Below are 14,228 nucleotides of genomic sequence, written 5' to 3'. Positions count from 1 at the left end.
CAAAGACACTCTAAGAGACAGCTTGCAGAATCACAAGCTTTCTCTTCAAGACACATTTAGGGTGAAGTACCAAATACAGCCAGACTTACCTGTGGGAAGGTGTACAATTCTCACAGCACTATCAGTTTTGTTAACGTGTTGCCCTCCTGCTCCTTTGGCCCTGAATGTATCTATACGCAAATCTTTGGGATCCATTTTAACATCAACCTAGAATCAAAGAAAATTACTACTTTCTGCTCATTCTAAAAATATTTGAATGTCAATGATACTCACTGTAAAAAAACCCCGCAACTTCTCAAAAAATTACTCCTTTACAGTTGTTCCTGACTAACAGCTATAATTACTATACTTTTTAAAAATGCATGTCAAATATCTCTACGAAGCAAGTGATGCTCTAAATATTTCACTTATTTTTACAAACTCTCACTCCAGGTCCTTCATAAAACAAGACATTCAAAACCCTCCTGGACATGATCCTGTGCAACCTGCTCTAGGTGAACCTGCTCTAGGAGGGGGGCTTGGACTAGATGATCTCCAGAGGTCCCTTCCAACTCCAACCATTCTGTGTGATTCTGTGATTCTGTGTGAAACAAAACAAAACCAACAACTTTTTTAAAAACCACTAGATTTGGCAGGAAGAGTAAGAAACAAGCAAATAATAAAAAAATACTTTCAAACAGCGTTGCAAGAATCTTGTTCACAAGTCAAGCCTGAATGATTCTTGCAATAGGGCTTAAAAATATCTAACTGAGGAAAAAATGGGTGTATCCAGACTGCAGCATTGGAAATAAGAGTACGCAATGACCTGGGCCATAGTTTGAGCTCAGTGGATGGGAAAGGAACATTCAGATCTGATCAATGTTGCAAGGAAAGCATTACAAGGAAGCAAAGAACCTGCAGAGAAAGTCTACAGGATCTGTTTTCATTTATTTTGTGTGTAAATTGCTGGTTTAAGTGAGAACTTTTGTTATCAGTGAGATCTCAGAAAGACCAGACAACACACACTCACTCATTCAAATTCAAAGCAGGTTGTCCTCGATTTAACAGAGGACACCAATAATTTAAATGACATCAAAAAAATCAAAAGGACCGGCAGAATCACACTACTGTGCAACACTGAATATTTCTTGGATATGTTTCCTGTCTTAATACATGAGGTAATTTAGAACTGGCTTACTCATAGCAGGCAGCTTTGTAGGCGTTGGGACTGGAATACTCATTGAAACGATCGTTGGTTTACATGCCACTTCAGGCAATGTCAAATGTCTGCGGAGTTGCTTCTGATGACATTTAAACACGTTAGGTACAGAGGCAAGGACTATTGCTTTCCAGAGTCAGAGAACTTGTGGTTCACTTGCTGGGACTTGCACAAAGCACTTGTGTATCAGTAAAATCCCAAAACAGTAACATGGGTTTAAATAACACCCACTCCAATGCTAAAATAGGAGAACGGGGATACAGCACCTTACCACCCTTACTTAACAGTTACTTTACCTCCTCTGGCTGAGGGAGGACAATAACTGACATTGTCCCAGTGTGAATACGCTGCATTCTTGATGATAGGCCCGTCTCAGGGATTCGCTGGACTCGATGAGTTCCTCCTTCATATTTCAGATGCCTGTAGACATCATCTCCCGAAATATGAGCAGCAGCATGATGCAACCCACCTAGAGAGACAAATAATGTGTGACAAATACAGCACAGAAACACTGCTTTTAATTTCATCGTTTTGGTAGAATGTCTGAAGAACCGTTGTACCTATCTCTGCTGGCGTATAGTTCACAATGTCAAAGGTCCACCGTTTATAGTCTGCATAGTTCTGGTACATCTCAAACATTTCTTTAGTGAACTGTTGGCAGATGTCTCCTAAAAATAAAAAAGGCGCTACAACATAAATAGCAGTTCACAAAATGGCAGCCACCACTTTTTAGATTTAGTTGCAACTCTAACCACAGTCATCAGACAGATTAATATTCTTCTTTAGAAAGTGTTACTTTATAACATTAAAGTATACAAAAGGCATTAAGAACAACCCGTATGAGGTTTAATGAAGGTGGATGGAGGTTTGAAGTAATCTTTACTGTGGGGACTTTGCTGACCTCCAGTTGTTCTGCCAGCTGTCACTTCTAATATGACGTGACTTCTATCATATTTTTCCTTTGGCACTAGAAGCTGGAAAAGCTGGAAAAGGAAAAAAAAATAAAAATGGTCATTATCTCCTTCATGACTCTGTATCTCCTCTGAATCAAATTTACAGCCAACCTTCACAATTGCCACAGCTTGAGCGTACACAACCACCGATTTCTTTCAGCAAACTAGTAAGTAGGTCTAAAAAACTGTCCAGGGGCTATTGCAACGCAGTGCAGTGTGGAAATGGGTTATGCTGGTGCAAACATAGGAAAGCTAGTTGAAAATTCAGTTCTGCAAAGTCAGGTGCCAGGTCATCTACTCCAGCCTCAACTACCTAAGAACACAAAGTTATTAGCCATAACCCAAACAAACTTTACATTAATCTTATTTTTCAGAAAGTCTCGTTTCATATTATTTTAATCTGAATGTAGAAGTGAGCCCAAGCATACGAGCTTCTCCACTGAATCGTTTCGGCTACTCTGCTTATAATTAATTTCCACACTCATGGGGTGCCGTTAGCCGAAGAGAAAATGAAAGACTGCAAGTTCCAATCAGAAATCTTTCAAGAATGCATGTTCCGCTGCCACGAACAGTTGCTAGGATGTCATGTCAAGTCTCAATAGCACAGACTCACCATTTTTTTAATCCCTTTCAGCATCTGCAGACAGACAAGCAAGCAAGCAAAAATGACTAAAATAGTAATTTTCTAAGACACAATTGTCAGTTAGAAGCTTATTAATAATTAATGTTGCCACTTCTTTTTAGGGAGAATCCAGAAGCTGGACTTCTGTTTCATTAAATGCAAGTGTCAGAGTCTATTGGTAAGATCACAAAGGAATGTTTATCTGACATCTTTATTTAGAAAGCTGTGTAATTTTACCTCAGGCTCACCTTTCTGCACAACACGTTGATTTTTTTATCCAGGGCTTCCTTCTCTTCTAAGGCAAGCTCTAGAAGTTGTTTCTCGTCTCTTCCATCTAGCTCTAAATTCCAGCAACAGGAACAGATGTTAGCCAATCTCACCTAGCTTAGAACAAATTGTAACACAGCTGCCCGAAGACGGGCATTGCAGCACGTAAAAGCTTGGAGTTGCATTTTGCCAGCACGAAATACCAAGTAAGAGCAGCCCAAGCCCGGATGCATATTGCTAACTAACTAAATGATCATATTTTTCAGGTGTGCTGGAAGGAGTAGTGGATCTCTTACCTCTCAACCTCTACTTTATGGCTCAAAGGCTGCATCACAGAGATGCCAGTCCCACCCGACAATTATTTATTCTCACTTACACTGATGGTTATGTCACACAGATTGATAGTCCAGTGTAAGTCCGCAAATGGATTTGACAAAATACATCAAAAACACGCTTGCAGACAAGTACCACCTCAGTTTCCCTTATTACAATTTTTCATGCAACAAAATCTTTTGCTTCTAGACTAGCTCAGAAACACCCCTCTATTCAACAATTTGTAGGCAACTCATTAAGGTGAGCACTACAAATAACGGTATGATGATAACAATGAGGTTTCTAACCTTCTGTCTCCTGCTATTCCAGAGGCCACTGAGACGTAGGAGTTATGGATGCAAGTCATCAGGATATAGGAGTCCTCACTTGGACTCTGCTTTGCTTAAGGAGATTCCCTTCCCCTCCCTTCAGCACATGAGACCACAATCTGGAGCACCATGTCCAGTTCTGAGCTCCCCAGTACAAGAAAGGCATGGAAATACTTCCGTGAGCCTAGCTAAGAACCACCAAGATGGTCACAGGCTGAAGCAAAGGATGTATGAGAAGAGGCCAAGAAAACTGTGTTTGTTCAGCCTCAAGGAAAGCAGGTGGAGGGGAAGTTTTATTGTACAACTACCTAACAGAAAGACATTGAAAAGATGGAAACAGACTCCGTATATTGTGATAAAAGGAGACATAAGTGGGAATACAGAAAATACTGATGAGACATTAGGAAACCTATTTTAATGCTAAGGGTGGTCAGACACTGGAACAGGGCCTCAGAGAGGTTGTAGAATCTCTATCCTTGGATATAGTCCAGAGTCAACTGGACAATGCCCTGGGCAATCTGCTCTAACTGGTTCTGCTTTGAGCAGGACATCAGACAAAATGACCTTCAGAGGTCCTCTTCAAACTAAATTATTTGATGATTCTGTGATTAGATTGCCTCTTCCCACATTTTAGAGCTAACTACCAAAGTAGGAAACATTCTCAAGGAAAGCCAGCAGAAACTAAACCTCTTCTGCTATGGAGGCTCCGGTTTACAGTAATTAAAGATGCTGTTCAGTTAGCATTAGATTATACACTAAGCAGAAACTTGGAAGACAGTTGGGAGTCAAGTGGAAAACCTGCCACTGCCAAAACAGGGAGCACATTCTACTTCTCATCTTTCTTCCCACTGTTCTACCAGCTGAGGAGTGGCTTTGTCTGAGATGCAGCGTAAAAGTGGACGCTCAACAGCTGAATGCATCTTCTGGCCTTGCATCACCAGTCACCTGAGCTCTGGATTCTGCAGCAGGCCCGTGCAAGGACTGTGAGCTCCACATCTCCAGGATCTGGAGCGTGGTTCCTGTTCTCAGCAGCTAACACACATGCACGTTTACTGGTGACCTCAGCAGCAAGTGTTAAGAACTGAATGGGCTGGGATGTTGAGTCAGCTTTGTGCACTGAGCAAGTACAGCAGCAGCTCCTCTGTATCTGAGCCTTTCAGTTATGCTCTGGGGTTTTCTTCCTTAAATACAAAATGTCAGATCAACACTTAAACATGGCATCTCCTGTACATAAGGGAAAACCACATACATTTCCCTAACACTATGTCACAACTCCAACCCAAAGCTACTACTGAATCAAAATCTTCTAGCTGGTCCAAAAAGCATCATTATTAATTAGTTAAATAAACAGTATCAAATTAACTACTGTCAGCAGAGATGAAAGAATGGTCTGGTGGTGACCAAATATTTTTATTCCCTGAAGGAGTCCTCAAATATTTTCAAAGAAATATCAGCTTTTGCCATTTAAATTGGAAGCTGGAAATTCAGGGCCTAATGAAAGTTCATGTAATTTGCTCAGCAAGCATAATTTTCTAAAACTTATTTTTTTAATTTTATTTACTCAGTATCTAGTTGGAATCCCATTTTAAACAATGACGGGTGAAGTCTGCACCTATCAAATGTATTAGGCTCACTGATTTTTTTTCCTTAAGTTCACACCGCTCTTGGTTCTATCAAAATGCAACCTTTAACAAACATTTCCAAACTATTCCTGCTAGATGGATAGCCCTGAGATTCCAGATGATCCCTACTCTCCCAAACCGGCAGTATTAAGACCTCAAACTGAAGTGAGGTGAGATGAAAAATGGAAGGATGTGGCTGGATGCAGAAAGCCCTAGCAGCACACAAGCTCCCAGGAGCAGGCAGGACCAGAGCGTTCCAGGGCTGGGCTGACTTAACTTAAAAGCTTTCCTCAAAGTCTGGGCAATGAATTTGATCACAAGCACAGCTACCATTTTGAAACAAGTAAGTAGATGTGTTCTCTATACCTCTGCACATAGCTTCTAACTCTTGAACTTCTCTTTCAGCCCATTTGATTTCTTGAAATGCAGCTGCAATGGGGGACAGATTGGCACATCTTCTCCTCAGGGTTCTTTGCTCAATGTCATTTATTGAGTCAGTATTTAACAGATTACTAACTTGCTCGTATTCCTTGCTTAGAGTCTCCAGATGCTTCTGCACAGCCTCATGCTTCCACAATGCTCGAGAATCCTGATGTTTTTTCCTGTGCTGATTGCTAAAAGACAGAGCAAATCTAGCTGTGTCCAATAAGGATTCTGGCCTCCAAAACCCACAGTTCTGCAGTCCCACCACATAACCTATCTTCTTTGCAACAGGAGGGAGAAGACAGCTGTGAAGTTGACCATGACAGCAGCAATTGGCAAGGAGGCTCTTGAAAAGACAGGCCCTTTGGAAAGGTTTCATTTTCTTACTTTTCCACCACCTGAAATTAAAAGTAGATAGTACATGGACCAGTGTTATTATCTAAAAAAAGAGAGCATTCCATTTAAAAAAAAAACACAAAAACAACCACAAAAAAAAAACCCAAACAAACAAACCAAAACAAACAAAGAACAAGTAAACAAAAACTGTATCAAGCCCAAATCTTGTTCTTGATTACACCAACACAAATGCAACTGTCATGGACAAAACTATTCCTGTTTTAGTCCTGATTTAAACCAGAAACTCTTATCAGCACGATTGTACTGACTGAGGGTTAGAAAAGGTCTCTTCCCTTTCCTCCTCAATTTATTTACGCTGAAAATTTTACGCTGGAAAATGTCTCTTCCCTTACCTCCTCAATTCATTTACGCTGAAAAATGGAAATGCTATTGTAGATGCGGCTTTACAGACAACAGCTTCATTTTGCCATATGTCTCATTGGAAAACTACGACCATTTCATACCTTACTGGTGAAAGAAAAATATTGCTGAGAGAAGACAAATCCATACTAGAGGTACACAATTCTATAGAGGCAATGTAAGATATGTCCAGTGTTATGTGCAAAACTATACCCACTACCATAACAGGATAACATTTTGGCAGGAGAACATTAGGAACATTGAGGTGACCCTGCAACAGATTAGTCAACAGGACTACAATACACTTGCAAGAAATTACGTACCCATATACATACTATGTAAAACATGGGAACAGTGCTTTTGTGCCCTGCGTACTACTTCCCATGATATATTTACATATAAGTGACAAATATTTTCCATCCAAAAAGTGAATAAGAAGCTGGTACTCTGAAATGCAACCTCTGCATTTCTCTGAGACTTGGCCTACAGTTTTGCAGAACACAGGCTCCCCTTAGCATCCCTGTTGCTCTAGGAAAGACCTCTTCATTTTGTATTATCAACATTGCAAACTATGTTATGAAATTTTATGGTGCTCAAAAACTTTATATTTGAGTGCAAGGGTCTACCAAGAGGACTAAATTGAAATAATTTGTATTCTAGGACTACTCACACAGAAAAGGTTTAACAAATAAAGAAGCACTCCTTAATACCTCTGCCAGTGCCACAATCGCATCTGTCTAGGGATTTTTACAAAAAAGTGGCTTCAGAGAAAATGAGAGCATGAAACTTTTGTTACAGGATCTCCATGAAACATATACTTCAGTTTTCTAACACAATTAGTTTTTACTCATCAGTAACAAGACAGTCTATGCATCTTCAGGCATTTTATTAACAAATTACTATGACATTCTAACTACTCAACTCAGCCATCATCCTCTCTATTTACTTTCATCCATTTGTCCACAACAAAGAAAGAGCAATACACAGTAAAGCCAGAAGTATTGTGTCTTCCTTGCCTGGATGTCTGTTTTACTACCTTCCCTAGATTTCCCAGCCAGTAGGTGCTGTGGAACCCACAGGGCAACTTCAGCACTGCTTTAATTTACAGAAAGCCACCGATACCACTCATGGATTGCTCTAGTGACTAAAACCAGCTGTAGAAGAAGGATCATGTTCCCTCCACCACGCACACAGCAAAAGGCACATATCTGGCTAATCATCCACAATCCCGGACTTAGTTGCTCAGGGGCACATGTAGACTCAATTACAAAAGACTTAATTCCAATGATGATACTGGAATTGCTCCAGATCAACATGGCCCATTGTCATTTGTCAAGTGCTAACCATCATTAACTCATTTTCAAAATGTAACTATTTTAATTAATTATATTAATTACAAGCATCTAACTCAGTTTTTACTGGTGTAGTTAAGAAGCGATGTACTCAAATAATAATAGATTTGTACTATCGCTTTGCCTGAGCTCTCAGAAATAAAATTCTTGGGTTTCAATGCCTAAAAAACCCTAAGTAATGGCATGACACAGACCTTAAAGGAAGCCAGGAATTTCAAAATAACTTTGCCTAAAAAACCCTAAGTAATGGCATGACACAGACCTTAAAGGAAGCCAGGAATTTCAAAATAACTTTGCTATGTTAAATAAAAAAGGTATCCCCTTTTCAGAGAAAAGAAATAAGCACATATAAAACTTTTACAGTGATATGAGCAGATGACCTATTAACTGCTTTCCCAACCAGATTTTAATAACTTTTTAATGTGACAAAATTACCTCGTACACATCGCAAATCAAAACCAGTTAAGCAAAAGTGACAGCTGTAATTGTCTTATTAAAGTAACAAACAAGCAAGCAAATTTATAATTTCCAGATGGGAAAGAGTTATCAATATTGTGAACACTTTAAAAGATTTTTAAAATAATTTCTAACAATCAAAGATGGTATCAACTCCATGCAACTGAATTCAGACACATAAGAATATGTAGGTACATGGAACAAGCACGTATTTCAATGCACACTGTAACAGGAATAGCTCAAGGCTGGGCCTCCAAGCCACCTCTCACACACCTCTGCCTCCCACCACAGCGACCCCGAGCAAACCCCCCAGAAGCTGTGCATGAAGTCCCCTGGCAGCCCTCCCCCACTGCAGGGGCTGAGGGTGGACAGGGAAGGCAGGGCTGCAGAGCAGGCAGGAGCAGCTGGAGGCCGCAGGGCTGTGAGGGACATGGGGGGCTCTGCTCCCCACCACCTGTCAAAAAGCTTTGGCACTCACTGTCCGCACACATCGGTGCCTGACAGATCCTGCCTCCAAACACGAGGTCATGGCAGATGGTAAGCAGAGCAGAAGAGCTCCAAGCCCCAGCATGCCTGCTAAAAACCATGACTCGAAGCATGCGTTGGCTCTGGCCCATGTGGCCAGCCCATGGAGGCACCGTACCGGCACCGAAAGTCTGTGGGTATCACTTGAGCAATGCTATCGGTAAAGGCAGACTTCGCTTTACTTTGTGAAATGCAAGCCCTGAAATAAAAAATGGGGAACGTGACCTTAAAAATAGATCTTTGTTTTCGGTATCTTCCTCACAGCTGCCCAGTAACACTCTGACTTCAGCAACACTTTGGGAGAAATGGCAAGAGTAACAACAAATGGGAATACACACTCCTGTTACCAGCTTCTAAGCTGTTATATTACATACACTTTTCCATCTATTTTCCCAAAACATGAGCTGAAAATAAATGTCGTTTCAAATCTGGTTATTCAAAGATTAATTTCAGAGAAGTATGCATAAAACAATGTTAAGTTCTACTTTATGTCAAAGCTCACTATTCGATTATATTTTAAATGGATTATTACTACGCTACTGAAGACAAATATCACTTACAAAATATTAATAAACATAACCACTAAGATTATCATTATGCTAATAGGCTGCAGCCTCCTAATAAGGTGTGTTTTAAAACATACTACCTATACACCATTTTAAAAGATAATATTCAACAGATTATACAACTACCTCCCTAATTATATTTGCATTTAAAGAGACTTAAGTAACATTGGTTTTTTTATACCTATAATCACCCCAAAAGATTCCTTCCCAGCCCCTGTTGTTCAACAGGATTTAAAAAAAAAGGTAAAAATTTGGCATTTGACACTTGTAATGTCGTTGGGGTTTGGTGAGGTAAATATTACAAAAGACTGAAAAGAAGACTTCAGACCTCATCAGCACATGAATGACTACTAACAACTTGTTTAGGTCTGAGGACAGATTCTGGCTCTGCTCCATCCCCTGGGACAGAAGGCAAGAAGACAGGTTAAAAGGCTCTTCCAGAGAATAGGTCCCAACCCAGAGATGATCCAAGGGCCACAGCAAACAGCACCCTGAAACCTCAGAGGTGCTTCCCAGGCCTGAGCCTGCAGTGCCACACTGTGAGAGATGTCATTGTCCAGATGTAATCTCCAACATGCATCATTCTTTTTCCATTATGACTGAGACCTCTGTGAAATGAAATAATAAAATTATCCTTGCATTTGGATGCAAACTGATATCTGAATCTAAATATGCAATCTGATACTAAAATCTTGGGAAGGTAATCCATGGGAGGACAACCAAGAAGCTAATAAGTACATGAAAACTGTAAGTAGACCACGCACTCAAAAATGTGTTTTATAAGAAGAGGGTAGGCCAAGGAAAATTAAATCAGCTTCTACTCCAGCCAGTGATGGTTCTTCACTAAATCCCCTGATTAAATGCGATCACGATTCAGTTTTTATTACGCCTTTCAGGCGAATTCTTCATCTTAAGTGTGAAAATTGAGACTGCAACAAACTCTCTGCTCTCCCTACTCTCCCTACCAGGCAGCAGACCATGCAGGGACCACATGGCCAAAACAAAAGCTGGACTCACTACTGTCAATAGGGCTGCCAGATACACCGCCAACCACAGGACCTAGTCCATGCATCTCATTTTCAAAACATACAAGATACACTCTTTCCCAATATTTACTGTATGCTTTTAGAATGCAATATGGGAATTGAGTACGAAGAATGGGAAATTCCATTGCTGTCTGTGCTTCCACCCCCTTTATGGTTTATGGTTTACTTTGATGCCTTAAAACCTGTGTGTCCAAAGCAGCTGCCTATGGAGCCAGTGGGGACCAGGGGTTGTGGGGCAGAGGCTGCTTGGGCCAGGGTGCCACTGCCTTCCTCAGCAGCCACGGCAGCCCACAGGAACGTCAGTGCAGAAGGGAAGAATGACAGCAGAAATATAGCTGGGCTTCACAACAGACATGGCAGCCCTGTACTTTAAAATCTGATAATCCTAACCTGCCAATTGCTTTAGAAACTGGAGGCAAAGAAATGGCTCATCAGACAAAACGGGCTCCAGGCCTCACAATGTGCTTGGCTTGAAGGCAGGGCCATGCCACACAGAGGCCCTTTTTTACTCAGGGGGCCCAAACTGGGTTTAGCGGTCTGCAAACATTGTGCCACAACTTCTGCAGATACCAATGACGTTGACAGGTCATGGAGTAAAGTGAGAGACAGGGCAAAATCACAAGCATGTTATAAAGTATGTATTACTTCAGTATTGCTCCCCCCTTTCGACCCCAATGGTTTGTCCACGGACTTCTGAATTCTTTCTGTTTGAAGGAAAAACTGGTGACAGAATCATACACGTCTTGAATACAGTCCTGTTTATTAACAAAGCCTTTAGAAAGAGCTTTGTTTTGCCCAGCACAGTGGGATTAAATGACAAGAAGTTTCCTTGACTGCGCTCCCAAACCTCACTTTCAACTAGAGCTCTGCCTCCCCCAAAAGCTCGTTTGTTTATTCTCTCCCAGCTAGTCTACAAACGTTTCTTTTATTGCCTCCTTGCTTTCCTTTTCTTGCTGCTTTTAACACAGATTTTTGACACTGACACATGTCTAAATGCAAATCGAACCCCTGCCTCTTATTTGCAATTTGCCTATTTCCAGACAGCGTTTTTTCCAGTATTTGGACTAGCAGGAAACAGAAACCTTTAGCTGCCAAGAACAGACTTACTGCTTCAGACCGAAGGTCCACCTAGTACAATATTTGCCTGATCATCTTGGAGATGCATCTGTTTATCACTCAACCCAACTGGAGGCATAATACGCCTTTTGCTAAGACAGAAAACTAGAATTCATAAAGTCAAGGCTTCAGTTAGTTATAAAAAGTGCTGAATACACGCTCTGAAAATGATGCAGCAGGGCAAAGTCAAGCTGGCCATCCTTGTTGAAAGTACTGCTCTGAAAAAAATCAGATACTAAACACAGCAGTACTATACCATATAGCAGAAAACAGTGAATTGGGTACAGCTTGTGGAAAATACACATACTGCTATCAGTGATCCAAGTGACTGACATCATTAGAAGTACGACCTAACAGATACACACAATAAAGATAGTCCTTCTACAAAGAAATGTATTGCAAGGCCACACATCTAAACAAATGAACAAAACACCACTGAAAACTACCACCATCCACAAAAACAGTGTCCATAAACTGATGTTCAGATAAGAAGAACTAGGAAAGCATATGCTGCACTTCTCTAATATTTGCCTGGCCTTTGATATTTTCATCTCAGAAGGCTTCTTAAGCCTACCACTTTTTTTTTTTTTTTTTTTAATTAATAGTCCCCAAGGTAGGCCATCATCGAGGTTACTCTCTTCCAAAAACTGTCTACGCTCTTGTTCCTTGCTTTAGCCTGAAAGAAATGCAGCTATCACATCCATCAGCTTCAGCAAGACTTCTGACAAGTCAGACTCACTGCTTGGGATCACCAGTCAATCACATAGTCACCTACATTATGAGTAACCAAAAAAAATGTGTTAAGTACACAGCTCTTCTAATTGGGTCTCGTTATACATGCTTGCTTTACTGTGGCTATTTACTGTGGCTATCTATCACGTTCATCATCTGGGACAGTAGGTGAATAACCATTTTATTACAAAATTAGTATCCTTTTAAAATATACCAAAATATAAGTAAGGTTTTAAAAGGGTAATTACATAAACAGATATTCTAATTGAAACTACCTATTTTCATTCCCTGTAAGATGGTCTTAACTGGTTGTAACCTTGACGGTTTAACCAGTTTTCCTCCTAAGTAAACGGCCCAGGCGATTTGGTCTTTCTGTTTCTGGCTTTTTTGTTTTGGTTTGTTTTTTAAATTTTTGCAAAGATTCATTTAAGAGCGATTTCTGGGAATAACAAGAAGAAAAAATTGTTTTCAAAAGACCTTAAATGTCCTTTGGCAAAGGAGCCAAGCCATGAATAAATGCTTACTGTTCTAAGCATGCACGATAGCGCTGGCAAGTTTTACATAACCCACTGCTGAAAAATGCATTAATGCAATAGATGACATCCCCGCCTGCCGAAAGTCTGACTGCGAAGTTTGCTGTTGTTTCCTTAAATACCAGCCAGGGCACAGCGCGCACGCAGCCTCTCGACGCTCTGCAGTTTGTCTCCTCCAATACCTCCCAGGCTTTCCGGCAGCCGAGCTCTCCACAATCCCAGTTTAAGCGAGCCGCTGGGATGGCGGCCGCTAAAACCGGGTTACCAGGGGCAGGGAAGCAGGACAGCGAGCACACAAAGCCCTTCTGCCCTCTCACCCGCGGCCGGCGGCAGCCAAGCGCCGCAGAGCCCTCCGCGCCCCGGCCCCGCGGCCCCCGCCCCGCCCGCGCGGGAGCCGGAGCCGTTATTTGTCACCCCCGGCGGGGGGAGCCCCTTCGCCCCGGGACGTTGCCGAGGGCTCCCCCCGCGGAGCCGGCTCACGGCAGGTAACCCCTGCTGGGCCGCCGAGGGCGGAGAGCTACGGCCGGCGCGCAATGAGGCTTCCCCCGAGGCCGGGCGGGCTAAGCGGGTACGCGGAAGCGCGCCGCTGAGGATCCCCTCATGGCCGACGGGAGGCGGGGGGGTACGTGGGGGAAGCAGCGGGGGGCCGCCCGGCGGCGGTGCGCCTGCGCGGAGGGGACCCCGGCTGCCATTTTGCAGCGTCAGCCGAGCGGCGAGGCCTCCCCGGCAGCTGCGCAGAGGGGCCGCGCTCGCGCGCAGCGTCTGAGGGGAGCCGGCGGGGAGGGCGGTGCAGGCCAATGAGTTAAAGAGTCGCCGCCGCCGCTCGGGCAGGAATCGCGCCGCCGCCGCCCCGCGGAGTTCGGGGCTTTCCTTCCCTCCTCCCGCCTCCCCTCCCTCGCACCAGCGGCCGTCTCTCCCGGGCCGCCCCCACCCGCGGCAGCCTTCTTCCCTCTCTCCCTCCCTTCCCTTTCCTCCCTCCCGCCGTGCCTGCCCTGGGGCCGCCCGCACCATGCCGTCCGTGCCGCTGCCGCCCAAGGAGAGCAACCTCTTCAAGCGGATCCTGGTGAGCCACCAGCCCTGCGCCTCGCTCCCTCCTTTCCGCCGCCGCTTCTCCCTCCTCTTCCCTCTCGCACGCCGGCCTTGCTCGGCGCCCTCCGACCCGCGGCGCGGGTTACTTCGCCTGCTGCTGGAGTTGGCTCCGGTTGAGCGAAAAAGGATGCGGCGGTCGCGCTCGCCTGAGGGGAACCGGCGTCGCCGCCGCCTCCTCGTCCCGGTTCGTCCCCGTTTCCGTCCTTTGTCTGGGGCCCGCCGAGCAGGCCGGGCGAGCCCCTCTCGCTCGTGTGGGGCGCCGGGAAGGGTTGGTGTCGCCCCCGGCCGGGCGAGGGCGGGAAGGAGGGAGGGAGCCAGCTACTGCCCGCCG

General features: G+C 43.6%; 2 protein-coding genes across 13 annotated transcripts in view; one reads left to right on the top strand and one right to left on the bottom strand.

Annotated features, from left to right (window-relative positions):
• MTRF1 (mitochondrial translation release factor 1) overlaps positions 1-14,228 on the bottom strand; it is a 26,511-nt gene extending 12,283 nt beyond the window's left edge. The window contains exons 1-7 of one of the 6 annotated variants that reach the window (XM_080376844.1): positions 13,817-14,228; positions 5,670-6,124; positions 3,022-3,113; positions 2,100-2,181; positions 1,759-1,866; positions 1,495-1,667; positions 90-207 (exon numbers count right to left, since the gene is read on the bottom strand). In XM_080376844.1, coding sequence (XP_080232970.1) covers positions 90-207; positions 1,495-1,667; positions 1,759-1,866; positions 2,100-2,181; positions 3,022-3,113; positions 5,670-6,105 — 1,009 coding nt within the window. In that variant the 5' untranslated portion in view covers positions 6,106-6,124; positions 13,817-14,228. Of the gene's footprint in view, positions 1-89; positions 208-1,494; positions 1,668-1,758; positions 1,867-2,099; positions 2,182-3,021; positions 3,114-5,669; positions 6,125-9,040; positions 9,110-12,799; positions 13,120-13,816 lie in introns of those variants that run through there. The other 5 variants (XM_080376847.1, XM_080376843.1, XM_080376846.1 and 2 more) reach the window with 5 other exon arrangements.
• NAA16 (N-alpha-acetyltransferase 16, NatA auxiliary subunit) overlaps positions 13,131-14,228 on the top strand; it is a 77,217-nt gene continuing 76,119 nt past the window's right edge. For 2 of the 7 annotated variants that reach the window (XR_013926247.1, XR_013926248.1), the window contains exon 1: positions 13,137-13,871. Coding sequence is in view for 3 of the 7 variants with exons in the window: in XM_080376833.1 (XP_080232959.1) it covers positions 13,818-13,871 (54 nt within the window). In the remaining 4 variants the exon portion in view is untranslated. Of the gene's footprint in view, positions 13,872-14,228 lie in introns of all 7 variants that reach the window. The other 5 variants (XM_080376835.1, XM_080376831.1, XR_013926249.1 and 2 more) reach the window with 4 other exon arrangements.

Source organism: Falco punctatus (genome assembly GCF_963210335.1).
Source record: "Falco punctatus genome assembly, chromosome: 2".
Taxonomy (NCBI): Eukaryota; Metazoa; Chordata; class Aves; order Falconiformes; family Falconidae; genus Falco; species Falco punctatus.
This window is presented reverse-complemented; position numbering and strand designations above follow the sequence as displayed.